A 16,306-nucleotide genomic window follows, 5' to 3' on the forward strand; every position below is an offset into this window, starting at 1 on the left:
AGTAATATAAAATAATAAAATAAGGAAACAAACAGATGAACAAGGAAGCAAAAACCAAGACAAACGTGGAAGGCCAGCGCTGGATGGACCCCTGGGCCGCCTTCTGCCGTCACTCATCTTGGGCATCCATATTTCAAATCCAACCAGACGGCTAACCTTCCTTCGGCGCTCCCGGCCCACCTGAGTTTCCCAGCGGCCAAAGCGGGGCGCAGAAGCCGCTCACGTTCCCACAACCTTCCGCCAACTCTTAACCCGGAAATCCTGGTTATCTTTTGCAGGCAACCTTTCTTCGGGGAAGCCCTTGAATCACGAGAGGAAGTCCACTTTGACGCCGACGCAAAGGGAGAGCGTCCCGGCCAAATCACCGGTCCCGGGGGTTGACCCCGTGGTGACGCACAGCCCCTTCGACCCCCACCACCGAGGGGCAGCCCCCGAGGTTTACAGGAGCCACCTCTCGCCTCACCTGGACCCGGCCATCCAGTTCCACAGAGCCTTGGATCCCAGTATGTACCTTTTATTATTGTTGTTGTTGTTGTTGTTGTTGTTGCTTTTCTGTAGGGGGTCCTCGACTTACGACCGTAATTGAGCCCTAGATTTCCATTGCTAAACGAGATGGTTGTTAAGTCTTGCTCCACTGAACGATCTTTCTTGCCCCCTGTTGCTAAGCGAGTCAGCGCAGATGTTAAGTTAGAAACACGGTCGTTAAGTGAAACCGGCTTCCGCCTTGACTCTGCTCGTCAGGAGGTCGCTAAAGGGGATCTCATGACCCCTGGGACACTGCGGCCGTCGTAACTGTGAGTCCGTTGCCAAGCATCCGAATGTAAATCCCTCGACCGTGGGGATGCCGCAGCGGCCGTAAAGTGTGAACCATGGTCGTAAGCCCCTTTTTTTCCAGCGCTGTCGTAACTTCAAACGGTCACTAAATGAACGGTTGCAAGTTGAGGATTTCCTGGAGAGAATAACCAAGTTGGAAGGGACCTGGGAGGTCTTCTAGTCCAACCCTCCCCTGTTCAAGTAGGAACACGAGGAAAAATCTTGGACTTAGTTGAATAAGTCCCTTTTCTCCATCCCGTGGTAACTTCAAACGGTCACTAAATGAACGGTTGTAAGTTGAGGAATACCTATAACATAAGCAATATTGCTTTTTATACCTCACCTGGTACCTGGTTCTCCCCACTTAATGTCTTCTGCTCTTCCTCGCCCAGCGACCGCCTACATGTTCCAGCGGCAGCTCTCGCCCACGCCGGGCTACCCCAGCCAATATCAGCTTTACGCCATGGAGAACACGAGGCAGACCATCCTGAACGACTACATCACGTCGCAGCAGATGCAGGTCAACCTGCGGCCGGACCTTGCGCGAGGACTCTCCCCACGAGAGCAGACCTTGGCGCTTCCCTACGCGGGGGCCAGAGGTAAGTTTCCTTGGCTCAGGAGCAGCCTTCTGCCGACCAAGTCAATCTAGAACAGGGGTGTCAAACTCAAGGCCCAAGGGCTGGATGCGTCCCGCGGGCCGGATACAACCCTTAGGGTGCTTAGATCTCTTCCATGGGGCCGCCTTGGAAACAGAGAAGGTCTGGCCCGCGGTGCCTCTAGCAGCAACCCGCGGTGCCTCTAGCAGCAAAACTGGACTCCCAATCTCCGTTTTCGGCTGGGACGGCATCCTGCAACCCTCTGCCAGAGAAAACTGAAATCGGGAGGGCATCATGCCGCTCTCCCGAGCTCCGTTTTCTCTGGCAGAGGGTTGCAGGATGCCGTCCCAGCCGAAAACGGAGATGGGGAACCCCGAAAAAAGATGGCTGCAGGCCTGACAGGCGGGTCATAACCCGACTCACGTGGGAATCGTTGCTGGAAGTTGTGCAACTTCGTGCAAGCGTCGTCATAGGCGCTTGTGGTCCCACTCGGCACAGGCATTGTTGCAGACAGTTGTGGCCCCTTGCAGCCCTTATTGATTTTCTTTTGGTCTTCATCCGTGTTGGCTTTCACTCCTCCCTCTTTCGACCAGGAATCATCGATCTGAACAGCATGGCGCCCACCATCTTGGTGCCCCACCCCGGGGGGCCAAGCACGCCCCCGATGGAGAGGATCACCTACATTCCTGGCACTCAGCTGGCGTTCCCCACCAGGCCTTACAACCCACCTTCCATGTCTCCAGGTAAGGGTCAGAAGGAGGGCCCTGAACGGTGCCAATGAGATAGGGAGGGAGGGAGAGATGGAGAAAGAGAGAATAATCCTCAGACAGACTGACTGACTGACTGACTGACTGACTGACTGACTGACTGACTGACTGATTGATAGATAGATTTAGGTAGGTAGGTAGGTAGGTAGGTAGGTAGGTAGGTAGATGTAGGTTAGGTAGGTAGTAGATAGATTGATTGATTTAGGTAAGTTGGGTGGGTGGGTGGGAAAGTAGGTAGGTAAGTAGGTAGATAGATGATAGATAGATAGATAGATAGATAGATAGATAGATAGATAGATAGATAGATAGATAGATAGATAGATAGATAGATAGATGATAGATAGATAGACAGACAGACAATGATGAGATAGATAGACAGACAGACAGACAGATAGATAGATAGATGTAGATGATAGTTAATGATGAGATAGGTAGGTAGGTAGGTAGGTAGGTAGGTAGATAGATGATAGATAGATAGATAGATAGATAGATAGATAGATAGATAGATAGATAGATAGATAGATATAGATGTAGACGATAGTTAATGATGAGATAGATAGATAATGATGTGATAGATAGAAGATAGATAGAAAGAAAGAAAGAAAGAAAGAAAGATAGATAGATAATGATGAGAGATAGAAGATAGATAGATAGATAGAGAGATAGATAGAAAGATAGAAAGATAGAAAGATAGATAATCATGAGATAAAGAAGATAGATGGATGGGTGGGTGGATGATGATAGATAGATAGATAGATAGATAGATAGATAGATAGATAATGAGGTAGAAGATAGATAGAAAGATGGATGGATGGATTTATAGATAATGATGAGATGGATGGATGGATGTATAGATGATGTGATAGATAGAAGATAGATAGATAGATAGATAGATAGATAGATAGATAGATAGATAGATAGATGATAGATAATGATGACATAGATAGAAGAGATAGAAAGATAGATAATCATGAGATAAAGAAGATGGATGGATGGATAATGATGAGATTGATAGAAGATAGATAGATAGATAGATAGATAGATAGATAGATAGATAGATAGATAGATAATGATGAGATAGATGGATGGATGGAAGGATGGATGGATAGATAGATAATGATGAGATATAGAAGATAGATAGATAGATAGATGGATAGATGGATAGATAGATAGATAGATAGATAGATAGATAGATAGATAGATAGATAGATAGATAATGATGAGATAGATGATAGATAGACATTGATTGATAGAGAGAAACAGTTTGTTTACCGACCAAAGTGTCAACATCACTGAAAAAAGTGACTTGGGGTCATTTTTCACACTTCTGACCATTACACCATTCCCAGGGTCACATGATTTACATTCGAATGCTTGACAACTGACTCACATTTATGACGGTCACAGTATCCTGGGACTCAGGTGATCTCTTTTTGCGACCTTCTGACGAGCAAAGCCAATGGGGAAGCCAGATTCACTTAACAACCATGTTGCTAATTTAATAAGTTCAGTGATTCACTTAACAAATGTGGCAAGGAAAGACGTAAAATGGGGCAAAACTCACTTAGCAAATGTCTCACTTAACCACATAAATTTTGGGTCTCAATTGTGGTCGTAAGTTGAAGACTGCCTGCCCTCTACTTACAACCGATCACTTAGCAACTGTTTGAAGTTGCAACAGACCCTGAGAAAATATTGAGATGTTCCTTGACTTAACAATCATTCATTCTGTGACCGTCCAAAGATATAACAACAGTGGGAAAAAAGTGATTTGTGACTGTTTTTCACACTTAACGACCATTGCAGCATCCCCATGGTCACGTGACCAAAATTCAGAGAACCTTGGCAACTGACTCATATTTACGACGGTTGTAGACTCCCGAAGTCACGTGATCCCCTTTTGTAACCTAACAAGCAAAATCAAGGGGGAGGCCAGATTTCACTTAACGAACGGATTGCCAACTTAACAACTAAAGAGTTTCACTTAACAACCGTGGCAAGCAAGGTCTTAAAAGAGGGCAAAGCTCACTTAACAGCTAGTGACAAAAATTTTGGGCTCCTTTGCGGTCGTAAGTCGAGGACTACCCACAATCCATCTGCTCCGTTCCTCTAAAGTCCCTTCTCTTCTCTTTTGCTCCACAGGACATCCGTCTCACTTACAAGCGTCCGTGGTCGCCAGTGCAGAGAGGGAGAAAGAGCGAGAGCGCGAACGAGAGCGGGAGAGGATGTCATCCACTCCCACGGATCTCTACCTTCGCCCAGGTAGGCTCCGGTTGCCTCTTCAGGCTCCGTCACTTCCTTTAGGATAGAATCGAAATTCTTTTACTGGCCCAGTGTGATTGGACACACAGGGAATTTGTCTCTGGTGCAGAAGCTCTCAGTGTACATACAAGCAACAACCGATAAACCAAGATCGTAATTGTAAAACACAATCATCATAAATCAGAATTAGAGTCAGAATCAGAATTAGAATTCTTTATTGGCCCAGCGTGATTGGACACACAGGGAATTTGTCCCTGGTGCAGAAGCTCTCAGTGAACATGCAACAATAGTAATAGATCATTATCATAGTCGTTGTAAAAATACAACCCTCAGTGATATTGTTTGTTTGTTTGTTTTATTGGATTTATATGCCGCCCTTCTCCCAAAGGACTCAGGGCGGCGTACAGCATTAAAAAACACATATTACAAAACTTAAAAGAAAATTAGAAACAATCCAAGAAACAAACCCAATTAATATAACACTAACATTTTAAAAATAAGTTAAAATTAACAGGCCAGGCCGGCTTGCTGGAAAAGCCAACTTTTTTAGGGCGTGTCGGAAGGACCGGAGGTCGAGGATTATGCGAAGCTCCGGGGGCAGCTCATTCCAGAGGGAAGGCGCTCCCACAGAGAAGGGTCTCCCCCCGGGGGTCACCAGCCTACACTGTCTGGCTGACGGCACCCTGAGGAGGCCAACTCTGTGGGATCATACTGGACGGTGGGAGGCTACTGGTGGCAGTGGGTGGTCTCGCAGGTACCCTGGGACAGACATGGGATATGAAATAATCAGTCAACGTAAATCCTAATAGGGTACTAAATAAAAGCAATCAGTGTAAATCTGGAGATGCCAACAAGAAAGTTACCGTCATAAGAAGTTAAGGAAATAGGTAATCGGAAGGATGAGAAGGGTAATAGTATTACAGCCCTACTACATGGTTTGACCTCCCAGAACATAAGACAATGTTGTGGGAATTGGTTGTTTAGCAGAGAGATGGCATGGCGGGCAAAAACTGTCCTTGTGTCTAGTTGTTTTGGAGCGGGGTGGTGGGTATGTTGGAGGGGCGGTTGTGTGAGTGGGGCCATGAGTGCGAATGGAACCACGAGTGCCCACTACACTCACCCGAGGGAGGCCCCGGCTGCTTGCGCGAGCTCCTGCGATGCTCGTGTTAGTGGGGCTGTGCATGCGCGCGAGCGCACCACCCACCTACTCACACAGCCTGCTGGCGAATAGGCCCTGTAGTGGGCTGGGGGCCCCAGGTTGTGGAACCCCCACCCTATAGCGTCGCCTCCTATGCTGCCCACACCCACCCCTTTCACTAGGGCCGTGATGGCGAACCTATGGCATGCCTGCCACAGGTGGCACACGGAGCCATTTGTTAGGGAATGCAAGGCGTAGACCTGTCAGCTCCAGCGCACATGCGCGTACTGGCCAGCTGACTTCAGCCTTCTTTTTCGGCCGTTTTTCGCCCTCCGGAGGCTTCCCTGAAGGCTTCGGCGGGCGAAAAACCATCCAACACGCAAACCGGATGTTCAGGAACGGACTTCCGGTCGGTGTGATGAAGCCTCCTGAAGTCTACTGAGGGCCTCCGGGAGGGCGGGGGAGGTTGTTTTCGCCCTCCCCAGGATCCTAGAAAGACTCTGAAGCCTGCGGAGGGCGAAAAATGGGTCCATTGCAGGCCAAAGGCGGGGGAGGCAAGGGGGGGGTCATGCACATAGCATTCTGGGTGTGGGCACGCCCGAGCATGACCCCACTGCGCACCCCCCCGCTTTTGGCCCGCGACCCAAAAAAGGTTAGCCATCACTGCAGTAGGGCTTACTTTGGGGGGAGGGGTTATACCGGGGGGGGGTCAGCAAACTGCAGCTCTGGAGCCGCATGTGGCTCTTTTCTCCCTCTGCTATGGCTCCCTGTTGCCAGTCGGCACCACAATTTTGAGAGGAGCTTCCGGTTTGGGGGAGGGGGAAGCAGGGTGCGCCAAAAGGAGACTCTGTGTCAAGGGGCGGGTTTTCTGATCAGCTCCACAATTGATGGGGCTTCTGGTTAGGACGGGGGTGTCCAAACTTGGGAACTTTAAGACTTGTGGACTTCAACTCCCAGAATTCCCCAGCCAGCATGGCTGGGGAATTCTGGGAGTTGAAGTCCACAAGTCTTAAAGTTCCCAAGTTTGGACACCCCTGGGTTAGGACCTTTGGGGCTCTTTGAGTATTTCAGCTTGCTGACCCCTGGCTTATACTAAAAGGTAAAGGTTCCCCTCGCACATATGTGCTAGTCGTTCCCGACTCTAGGGGGCAGTGCTCATCTCCGTTTCAAAGCCAAAAAAGCCCTCCCGGCTGGGGCTTATTTTCGGGGTAGGTTGGTTGTATTTTACGGGGAAACGCGGTATCTGCTGACTCCGTTTTCCCGCACTCCCCCAAGGCGCCGAGCCGCCAGGGAAAGGAGGCAGCCACGGCTACGTCCGCTCACCGTCGCCCTCCGTCCGGAGCCAGGAGTCCATCCACCAGCAGCGGCCCAGCATCTTTCAGGGCGCCAACGGGACGAGCGTCATCAGCCCGCTGGATCCGGCCGCCCAGCTGCGCATCATGTATGTCCCCTTTCGCATTCTCTGCTTTCCGCCTGGGTGGCAGGTGGTTTTCCTGGCCACCGGAAGCGTCTCCTGGGAGTGGGGTGGGATTAGAGGAAGGGCTACAGGTTGTTCCTCGGCCGTTGAGACAGTCCTCAACTAGGAGGGTCACCTGACCTTTTTCCAGAGGTCGTACAGTGAATGCTGTGGTTGTTAAGCAAACCCATGGTGTGCCATGGGGCCATTTGGTACCAGTTTCCTGCACGACCGCTCTCCTTTTCGATCCTTCCTCCTTCCATCCCTTTCTTTTTCTTCTCTTTTTTCCTTTCTTCCTTTCTTTCTCTCTTCCTCCTCCCTCTTTTTCTCCTTCCCTCTCTCCATTCCTCTTTTTCTCTTTCCTTCCCTCAATTCCCCTTTTTCTCTTTCCTTCCTTCCTTTCTTCCCTCCCAATTTTCTCCTTCCTTTCTTCCTTCCTTTCCTCTTCCCTCCCTCTTGCTTTCCTTTCTCCCTTCTCTCCCTCCTTCCTTCTTTGTTTTCTTCCTTCCTTCCTTTCTTCCATCCCTCCCTCTTTTTCTTTCCTTCCCTTTCCTCCCTCTCTTTTTCTCCTTTCCTCCCTCCCCCTCTCCTTGTTCCTCTTTTTCTCCTTCCTTCTCTCACTCCCTCTTTTTCTTCTCTTTTTTCCTTTCTTCCTTTCTTCCTTTCTTTCTCTCTTCCCCCTCCCTCTTTTTCTCCTTCCCTCCCTCCATTCCTCTTTTTCTCTTTCCTTCCCTCAATTCCCCTTTTTCTCGTTCCTTCCTTCCTTTCTTCCTCTCTCCCTCCCAATTTTCTCCTTCCTTTTTTCCTTCGCTTCCTCTTCCCTCCCTTTCTCTCCTTTCTCCCTTCTCTCCCTCCTTCCTTCTTCGTTTTCTCCTTCCTTCCTTTCTACTCTCCCTCCCTCTTTTTCTTCTTTCCTTCCCTTTCCTCCTTCTCTTTTTCTCCTTTCCTCCCTCCCCCTCTCCTTGTTCCTCTTTTACTCCTTCCTTCTCTCACTCCCCCTTTTTCTTCTCTTTTTCCCTTTTCTTCCTTTTTCTCTCTCTTCCCCCCCCCTCTCTCATTTCTGCCCTCTCTCTCAATCTTCCTTTCCTTTCCCCAACAGGCAGCTGCCCCCCGGCACTTCCTCCATCACCCAAGGCTTGCCGTCCTCCCGCTACAGCACCGCCGCCGACGCACTGGCTGCTCTGGTGGACGCCGCCGCCTCCGCCCCGCAGATGGAAGTGGCCAAATCCAAGGAGAGCAAGCATGACGGCGGCCGGATCGAGGAGAACCCGGGGCGCAGGTCCTCGGTGGTCAGCGAGCAGCCGCCGCCACCACCGCCGATGGAGCAGAAGGTGCTGGACGGGGAGAAGAGGGTCGCGTCGGGCACTTATGCCTCCTCGGCTTCGGCAGCTTTCTCGGCCAGCAAAACCCAGAACTTGCCATCTTCGGCCGTCTACTCCGAGGCCGGGAAAGACAAAGGGCCGCCCTCCATCTCGAAGTACGAGGAGGAACTGCGCACACGCGGCAAGACCACCATCACCGCCGCCAATTTCATCGACGTGATCATCACGCGGCAGATCGCCTCCGACAAGGACGCCCGCGATCGCAGCTCACAGAGCTCGGATTCGTCCGGCAGCCGTACGTCGCTTTCCCTCCTCTGGCTGGGTGGTTTTTTTGAGGGGGAGGGGGAGAGTGTTTCCCACCTGGGTGGTCAGTGGAACAATTAGGGGATGGAGTACAAGTAGTCCTAGACTTATGATGGTTCATTTAGTGACTGAAGTTACAACAGCCCTGAAAAAAGTGAATTAGGACTGTTTTTCCCACTTACGACCATTTCATCCCTATGTTCATATGGTCAAAGTTGAGATGCTGGGAAACGGACTCATATTTATGACAATTGCAGTGTCCCAGGATCATGTGAGCCCCTTTTGCAACCTTTTAACTAGCAAACTAACTAGAATTCTGGGAGTGGAAGTCCTCTCTTCTTCTTTTTAAATTTATTTTTATTTTTCAAAACACACACAACACAAAGTATCCTCCTTCTTTACATACTGTAGAAAGTGTATCAGTTGGTTACAAAAAACTTTCGTGCATCTCTTCCGCTGTCATAAACCATAATTCATATTAACTCAGGTATTTTAACTCAGATATTTATACCTGTTACCATCATCATCATACCTCCATTTTCATTTGACTATAATTGTTTAAACGCGCTTCATCATAAAATATACCAAGATTTAATACATAACCACATACTGGCATTTCATTTACTATTTCTAAAATCCTCTAATAACTCTGAATCCTTATGTCCTATTCTAGCTAAATATCCATAATATTTAATAACAAAAATTTCTAATCCTCCTTTCTAAATCACTGTTTACAATTTACATCCAGTTTCCTTATGTTGTACCCATACATATATATACATTGTTATCATTATCCCTCCTTTATACAATACAATAGTAGAGTTGGAAGGGACCTTGGAGGTCTTCTAGTCCAACCCCCTGCCTAGGCAGGAAACCCTATACCGTTCCAGACAAATGGCTATCCAACATCTTCTTAAAGACTTCCAGTGTTGGGGCACTCACAACTTCTGGAGGCAAGCTGTTCCACTGATTAATTGTTCTAACTGTCAGGAAGTTTCTCCTCAGTTCTAAGTTGCTTCTCTCCTTGATTAGTTTCCACCCATTGCTTCTTGTTCTGTCCACAGGTGCCTTGGAGAATAGCTTGACTCCCTCTTCTTTGTGGCAACCCCTGAGATATTGGAACAATGCTATCATGTCTCCCCTAGTCCTTCTTTCTCTTAAGCTAAACATACCCAGTTCCTGCAACCGTTCTTCATATGTTTTAGTCTCCAGTCCCCTAATCATCTTTGTTGCTCTTCTCTGCACTCTTTCTAGAGTCTCCACATCTTTTTTACATCGTGGCGACCAGAACTGAATGCAGTATTCCAAGTGTGGCCTTACCAAGGCATTATAAAGTGGTATTAACACTTCACGTGATCTTGATTCTATCCCTCTGTTGATGCAGCCTAGAACTGTGTTGGCTTTTTTGGCAGCTGCTGCACACTGCTGGCTCATATTTAAATGGTTGTCCACTAGAACTCCAAGATCCCTCTCACAGTTACTACTATTGAGCACGGTACCACCTATACTGTACCTGTGCATTCCGTTTTTGTTGCCTAAATGTAGAACCTTACTCTTTTCACCATTGAATTTCATTTTATTAGATAGTGCCCAATGTTCAAGTTTGCCAAGATCCTTCTGTATCTTAAGCCTATCTTCTGGAACGTTGGCTATTCCTGACAGCTTGGTGTCATCTGCAAATTTGATGAATTCCCCATTTATTCCCTCATCCAAATCATTGATGAATATGTTGAAGAGTACTGGGCCCAAAACAGAGCCTTGGGGTACTCCACTGCATACTTCCCTCCATGTAGATGCAGTTCCATTGAGAACTACACGTTGAGTGCGGTTGGTCAGCCAGTTACCAATCCATCTGGTGGTGATGCTGTCTAACCCACATTCTTCTACTTTATCTAGTAGTAGGTTATGGTCTACCTTATCAAAAGCCTTACTGAAGTCCAAGTAAACTATATCAACGGCATTCCTCTGGTCCACTAATTTTGTCACATTATCAAAGAATGCAATAAGATTAGTCTGGCATGATCTGTTTTTGACAAATCCATGTTGGCTTTTACCTATTACTTTGTTTGCTTCTAGGTGTTCGCAAATTCGTTGCTTGATTATTTTTCCAGAATCTTTCCTGGTATTGAGGTCAGGCTGATAGGTCTGTAGTTTCCTGGATCTATTTTTTCCCCTTTTTTGAAGATGGGAACCACATCAGCTCTTTTCCAGTCCTCTGGTAGTTCCCCGGTGTTCCAGGATCTCTGAAAGATATAATTCAGTGGTTCTGAGATCTCGTCTGCTAGTTCCTTCAGAACTCTGGGGTGTAATCCATCTGGTCCTGGTGATTTGAACTCATCTAGGGTAGACAGGTGCTCACTTACCATTTTCTTCCCTATTTCAACTTGTGTTCCTAATCTGATTTTTGTGGTGCTGCTTTTGGTAGGTTGGACTGTTTTATCCCTTTGTGTAAAGACAGATGCAAAACATGAGTTAAATAGTTCTGCTTTCTCCCTGTTGCTTGTCACCTTCTTGCCACTTTCTCCCAGCAATGGACCAATTGTTTCCTTAACATTTTTCTTGTTTTTAACATGTTGGAAGAAGTTTTTTTTGTTATTTTTTACTTTTGTGGCAAGCCTTTCTTCATTGTGAGCCTTAGCTTTCCTCACTTCATCTTTACATGCTCTGGCTGTTTGCTGATATTCTGCCTTAGTTGTGTCCCCCTCCTTCCACTTTTTATACTTACCTTTTTTGTCTTTCAGTTTGTCAGATAGTTCTTTATGCAGCCATGCTGGTTTCTTTTGGGAGCTGATATTTTTCTTCTTCATTGGTATTGTGCTAGACTGGGCTTTTGTAATCTCATTTTTCAAAATTTCCCAAGCTTCTTGAGTTGTTTTCCCCTTGAGGATTCTCATCCATGGAATTTTTCCCAAGCTCTCTCTAAGTTTATTGAAATTAGCTTTCTTAAAGTCCAAGACTCTAGTTTGACTTTGTTCTACTACTTGTGTTTGGATAATGTTGAATTCCAATATTGCATGGTCACTTGCCCCCAGGGTTCCTATGGCTTCAACACCTTCTATCATTTCCTCTCTGTTAGTGAGAATTAAGTCCAGTATGGCTGACCCCCTTGTTTCCTTCTCTACTTTTTGGAAAACAAAGTTGTCTGCTAGGTTTGTTAGGAACCTGTTGGATCTTCCACTTGGTGCAGAGTTTGTTTCCCAGTTGATGTCAGGGTAGTTAAAATCTCCCATTACTATTGTGGTGTGCTTCCTACATACCTTAGTTAGCTGACTTGCAAAAAGTTCATCTACTTCCTCTGCTTGGTTGGGTGGCCTGTAGTATAGACCTATGGCAATGTCATTTCCCCCACAACCTTTAATATTGACCCAAATGCATTCAAGATAGTTCTCATCATTGTTGTGTTCTATTTCTGTAGAGATGTACTTATTTCTTATATATAGTGCAACTCCACCTCCTCTTTTATTTGGTCTATTTCTTTTAAATAATTTAAATCCTTCTAGCTGTATGTTTATTTGACTGTATCCTGTATCATAACATTTCCCCCCCTAATAATCAAAACCTAACTAAATTTAACTTAGTTCCTTTTTATTAGCCTTTATATATGACCAAAAAGATTTCTAATCTTCCTTTCATGGGTACCATTCAAATATTCATATCCAATTATCATAACAATACATATGTATATATTATTATCATTATCAATTATTTATTAGACTATATCTATTGTCACTAAATTTCACTAAGTTTAACTAATTTTAAAATATGCACTTCCATCTATCAACCTGTATCTTTCCAGTAGCAAAACAGTCTCATGTCTTTTGCCATTTGTGGTATCAGTCCTCTAATCATCTCCTTAATCAAATTTGTATGGGCTCCTCTTAGCAACTCATTGCTTATTAAGTCCCTCATGTAATTTCGATGCCCTTCTTCTGTTTTCTTAATCAACTTAACTTTGATTGTCAGTGGTGTTATCAATGATGTTGCCAATAAAATTTCTCTCTTTAAATCCATAAATTCTTTTGTTTTCCCTTCTTCTGTATCTTGCCAACTGTGGTAGAGTTCCCCTCCATTTAATTCCTCTTTCAGTGTTCCACTCTTTCCATTTCCAGACACAAACCAATCACCATAGATATATCAGCGGATTTAATTTCTTTATGGTCATTTTCCTCTTTGGTTTTTAGGACTCTAACCTCCACTTTTTCCACTTGATAAACATCTCCAACTTCTTCATCATATTTTACTGTTAGATGCTCTAGGTTTTCTAACTTCTCCGTTTTCTCAAATGTATTTAATAATTTCTGGATTTCTAATAATATCTTTTGCAGGCTTAACATTTCTTTCCGCTATTGAAGTTGTGCCATTATCTCCAGCTGACAATACAATACAATACAATACAATAGCAGAGTTGGAAAGGACCTTGGAGGTCTTCTAGTCCAACCCCCTGCTTAGGCAGGAAACCCTATACCGTTTCAGACAAATGGATATCCAACATCTTCTTAAAGACTTCCAGTGTTGGGGCATTCACAACTTCTGGAGGCAAGCTGTTCCACTGATTAATTGTTCTAACTGTCAGGAAATTTTCCCTCAGTTCTAAGTTGCTTCTCTCCTTGATTAGTTTCCACCCATTGATTCTTGTTCTACCCTCAGGTGCCTTGGAGAATAGTTTGACTCCCTCTTCTTTGTGGCAACACCTGAGATATTGGAACAATGCTATCATGTCTCCCCTAGTCCTTTTTTCTCTTAAGCTAAACATACCCAGTTCCTGCAACCGTTCTAGAATAGAATAGAATAGAATAGAATATTTAATTTGTTAGCCGCTCCTTCTCCGTTCTTCATATGTTTTAGTCTCCAGTCCACTATTCATCTTTGTTGCTCTTCTCTGCACTCTTTCTAGAGTCTCCACATCTTTTTTACATCGTGGCGACCAGAACTGAATGCAGTATTCCAAGTGTGGCCTCACCAAGGCATTATAAAGTGGTATTAACACTTCACGTGATCTTGATTCTATCCCTCTGTTGATGCAGCCTAGAACTGAGTTGGCTTTTTTGGCAGCTGCTGCACACGGCTGGCTCCTATTTAAATGGTTGTCCACTAGGACTCCAAGATCCCTTTCACAGTTACTACTACTGAGCAAGGTATCACCTATACTGTACCTGTGCATTCCGTTTTTGTTGCCTAAATGTAGAACCTTACTCTTTTCACCATTGAATTTCATTTTATTAGATAGTGCCCAATGTTCAAGTTTGTCAAGATCCTTCTGTATGTTAAGCCTGACTTCTGGAACGTTGGCTATTCTTGACAGCTTGATGTTAAACTGCAAATTTGATGAGTTCCCCATTTATTCCCTCATCCAAATCATTGATGAAGATGTTGAAGAGTACTGGGCCTAAAACAGAGCCTTGGGGTACTCCACTGCATACTTCCCTCCATGTAGATGCAGTTCCATTGAGGACTACACGTTGAGTGCGGTTGGTCTTACGAATCCATCTGGTGGTGATGCTGTCTAACCCACATTCTTCTGCTTTATCTAGTAGTAGGTTATGGTCTACCTTATCAAAAGCCTTACTGAAGTCCAAGTAAACTATATCGACGGCATTCCTCTGGTCCACTAATTTTGTCACTTTGTCAAAGAATGCAATAAGATTAGTCTGGCATGATCTGTTTTTGACAAATCCATGTTGGCTTTTACCTATTACTTTGTTTGCTTCTAGGTGTTCGCAAATTCGTTGCTTGATTATTTTTTCCAGAATCTTTCCTGGTATTGAGGTCAGGCTGATAGGTCTGTAGTTTCCTGGATCTATTTTTTTCCCTTTTTTGAAGATGGGAACCACATCAGCTCTTTTCCAGTCCTCTGGTAGTTCCCCGGTGTTCCAGGATCTCTGAAAGATATAATTCAGTGGTTCTGAGATCTCGTCTGCTAGTTCCTTCAGAACTCTGGGGTGTAATCCATCCGGTCCTGGTGATTTGAACTCATCTAGGGTAGACAGGTGCTCACTTACCATTTTCTTCCCTATTTCAATTTGTAACAAGCACTGCTGCTGTGGCTTGGAAGGTTTTTACAAGATTAAGCATAGATTCACAATAAAGTTTTATTTTCACTTTTCTCTGGTTAAAGATATACTTCAAAGGAACATCTGTATGCTTTTCTTCTTATCACTCTCTATAAACAAACAGTGAGACCTTGGAGTGCCAAGCCAGAATAATCAGTGAAGAAAGTAAGAGTGTTTTGTTTCCAATACACAAACCTCCAGCCTCCGAGTAGCAGTGTTTTTCTTTCCCTCTGTTGTTACAATTTTCTTTGTTGCCTTTTGTATCTTTTTTATATTCCAAGTTAAAAAAAAGTCAAATTCTTGAATGAGTTAGAGGGGAAAAACACTCGCAGTAGTGAAAAAGAGAATTTTAGTCCGTAGGTTACAAAGAATAATAATAAAAGAAAAAAATATATAAGAAGAAAATTTAATCCATTTGTTTTAAAAGGCTTGCATAAATTCCATCCATGAACATAGCATTTAAAAAGTAAGATAACCCGCTGTCCAAAACCATTCGAAGCTTAATTCCGCTGCTTATTTCTTCTGTTCTCCAATTTAAATTAACTTTAAGTTTTTTGTAGGCAGTCTCTTTTAAAAAGGCAAAAATTCCTCACCAGCTGGAAACACTTTCTCTTTCCATATCCTTCCATTTTGGAGCTGCCTAATGGCTGGATTTTTTTGTCGCCATTCTGAAGAACTTCTCTTGGATCCATCAGGGACTTTGCGATGTCCCTGAGATCAGCAAGACGTATTCTTCCTGTTCACCGTCTCTGTGGGACGCTTTAGGTCTGATTGGACCACCCAGCGGCAAAAGTATTGGCTGTGGTCTTGGAGCATCAAGACTGCACGTCTGTATCGTCACGACGTTGGCTCCTCCTCAAAGTCCCCTCTTCTTAAAGCATGCAGGCTGGGGGATTCTGGGAGTCGAGATTTGTACCGGTTAGAGTTCCTAAAGTTGAGAAACCAAATTCTTTTGAAACCTACCAGGTTAGGAAAAGCACACAGGGTCCATTCCGGAATCCTGCCGAGTTTCCTGGAATGAAAAGCGGCATAACCACCTCCTCCTAAATCTCTATCATCTTCCTCTCCCCCAGTATCCTCGTCTTCGCACCGCTACGAGCCCTCGAGGGACGCGATCGAGGTGATCAGCCCCGCCAACTCCCCTGTCCCCGCTCAGGAGAAGATGCCCCCTTACCAGCAGGAGCCCCCCAAAATGAACCCAGGAGAAAGTAAGTTTTCCTCGGAGGGAGAATTTGGCGCTCCCCCCCCCCACTTGCAAAATTGGGCTGCCCAGATTTAGAACCTAGATATCCCAGGGCTGGAAGGGATCTGAGAGGTCGTCTAGTCCAACCCTCCGCTCCAGATCAGAAACTTTGATACCATCCCAGACAAATGGTTCCCTGGTAAATTTCTCTTAAGATTTGAGACCAAGCTAGTTCCAAGAAGTGTCATCTACTTGGTGCAGTGGTGATAATCCTAACCCTAAATCCGTGATGGCGAGCCTGTGGCGCTCGTGCCAAAAGTGGTCTGCTGAGCCCTCTCTGTGGGCACGAGCAACGTCGCCAGCTGCTCTTCTGGTTTCCGGCATGCACATGTGCACTCGCCAGCTGGTCTTTGCGT

General features: G+C 45.4%; 1 protein-coding gene across 1 annotated transcript in view; it reads left to right on the forward strand.

Moving 5' to 3' along the window:
• Positions 1-16,306, forward strand: part of NCOR1 (nuclear receptor corepressor 1) — a 140,663-nt gene that overhangs the window by 108,916 nt on the left and 15,441 nt on the right. The window contains exons 32-38 of the mRNA XM_081940448.1: positions 279-503; positions 1,206-1,412; positions 2,003-2,152; positions 4,319-4,438; positions 6,852-7,017; positions 8,132-8,649; positions 15,781-15,915. Coding sequence (XP_081796574.1) covers positions 279-503; positions 1,206-1,412; positions 2,003-2,152; positions 4,319-4,438; positions 6,852-7,017; positions 8,132-8,649; positions 15,781-15,915 — 1,521 coding nt within the window. The remainder of the gene's footprint in view (positions 1-278; positions 504-1,205; positions 1,413-2,002; positions 2,153-4,318; positions 4,439-6,851; positions 7,018-8,131; positions 8,650-15,780; positions 15,916-16,306) is intronic.

This window comes from Natrix helvetica, assembly GCF_964273705.1.
Source record: "Natrix helvetica genome assembly, chromosome: 2".
Lineage (NCBI taxonomy): Eukaryota > Metazoa > Chordata > Lepidosauria > Squamata > Natricidae > Natrix > Natrix helvetica.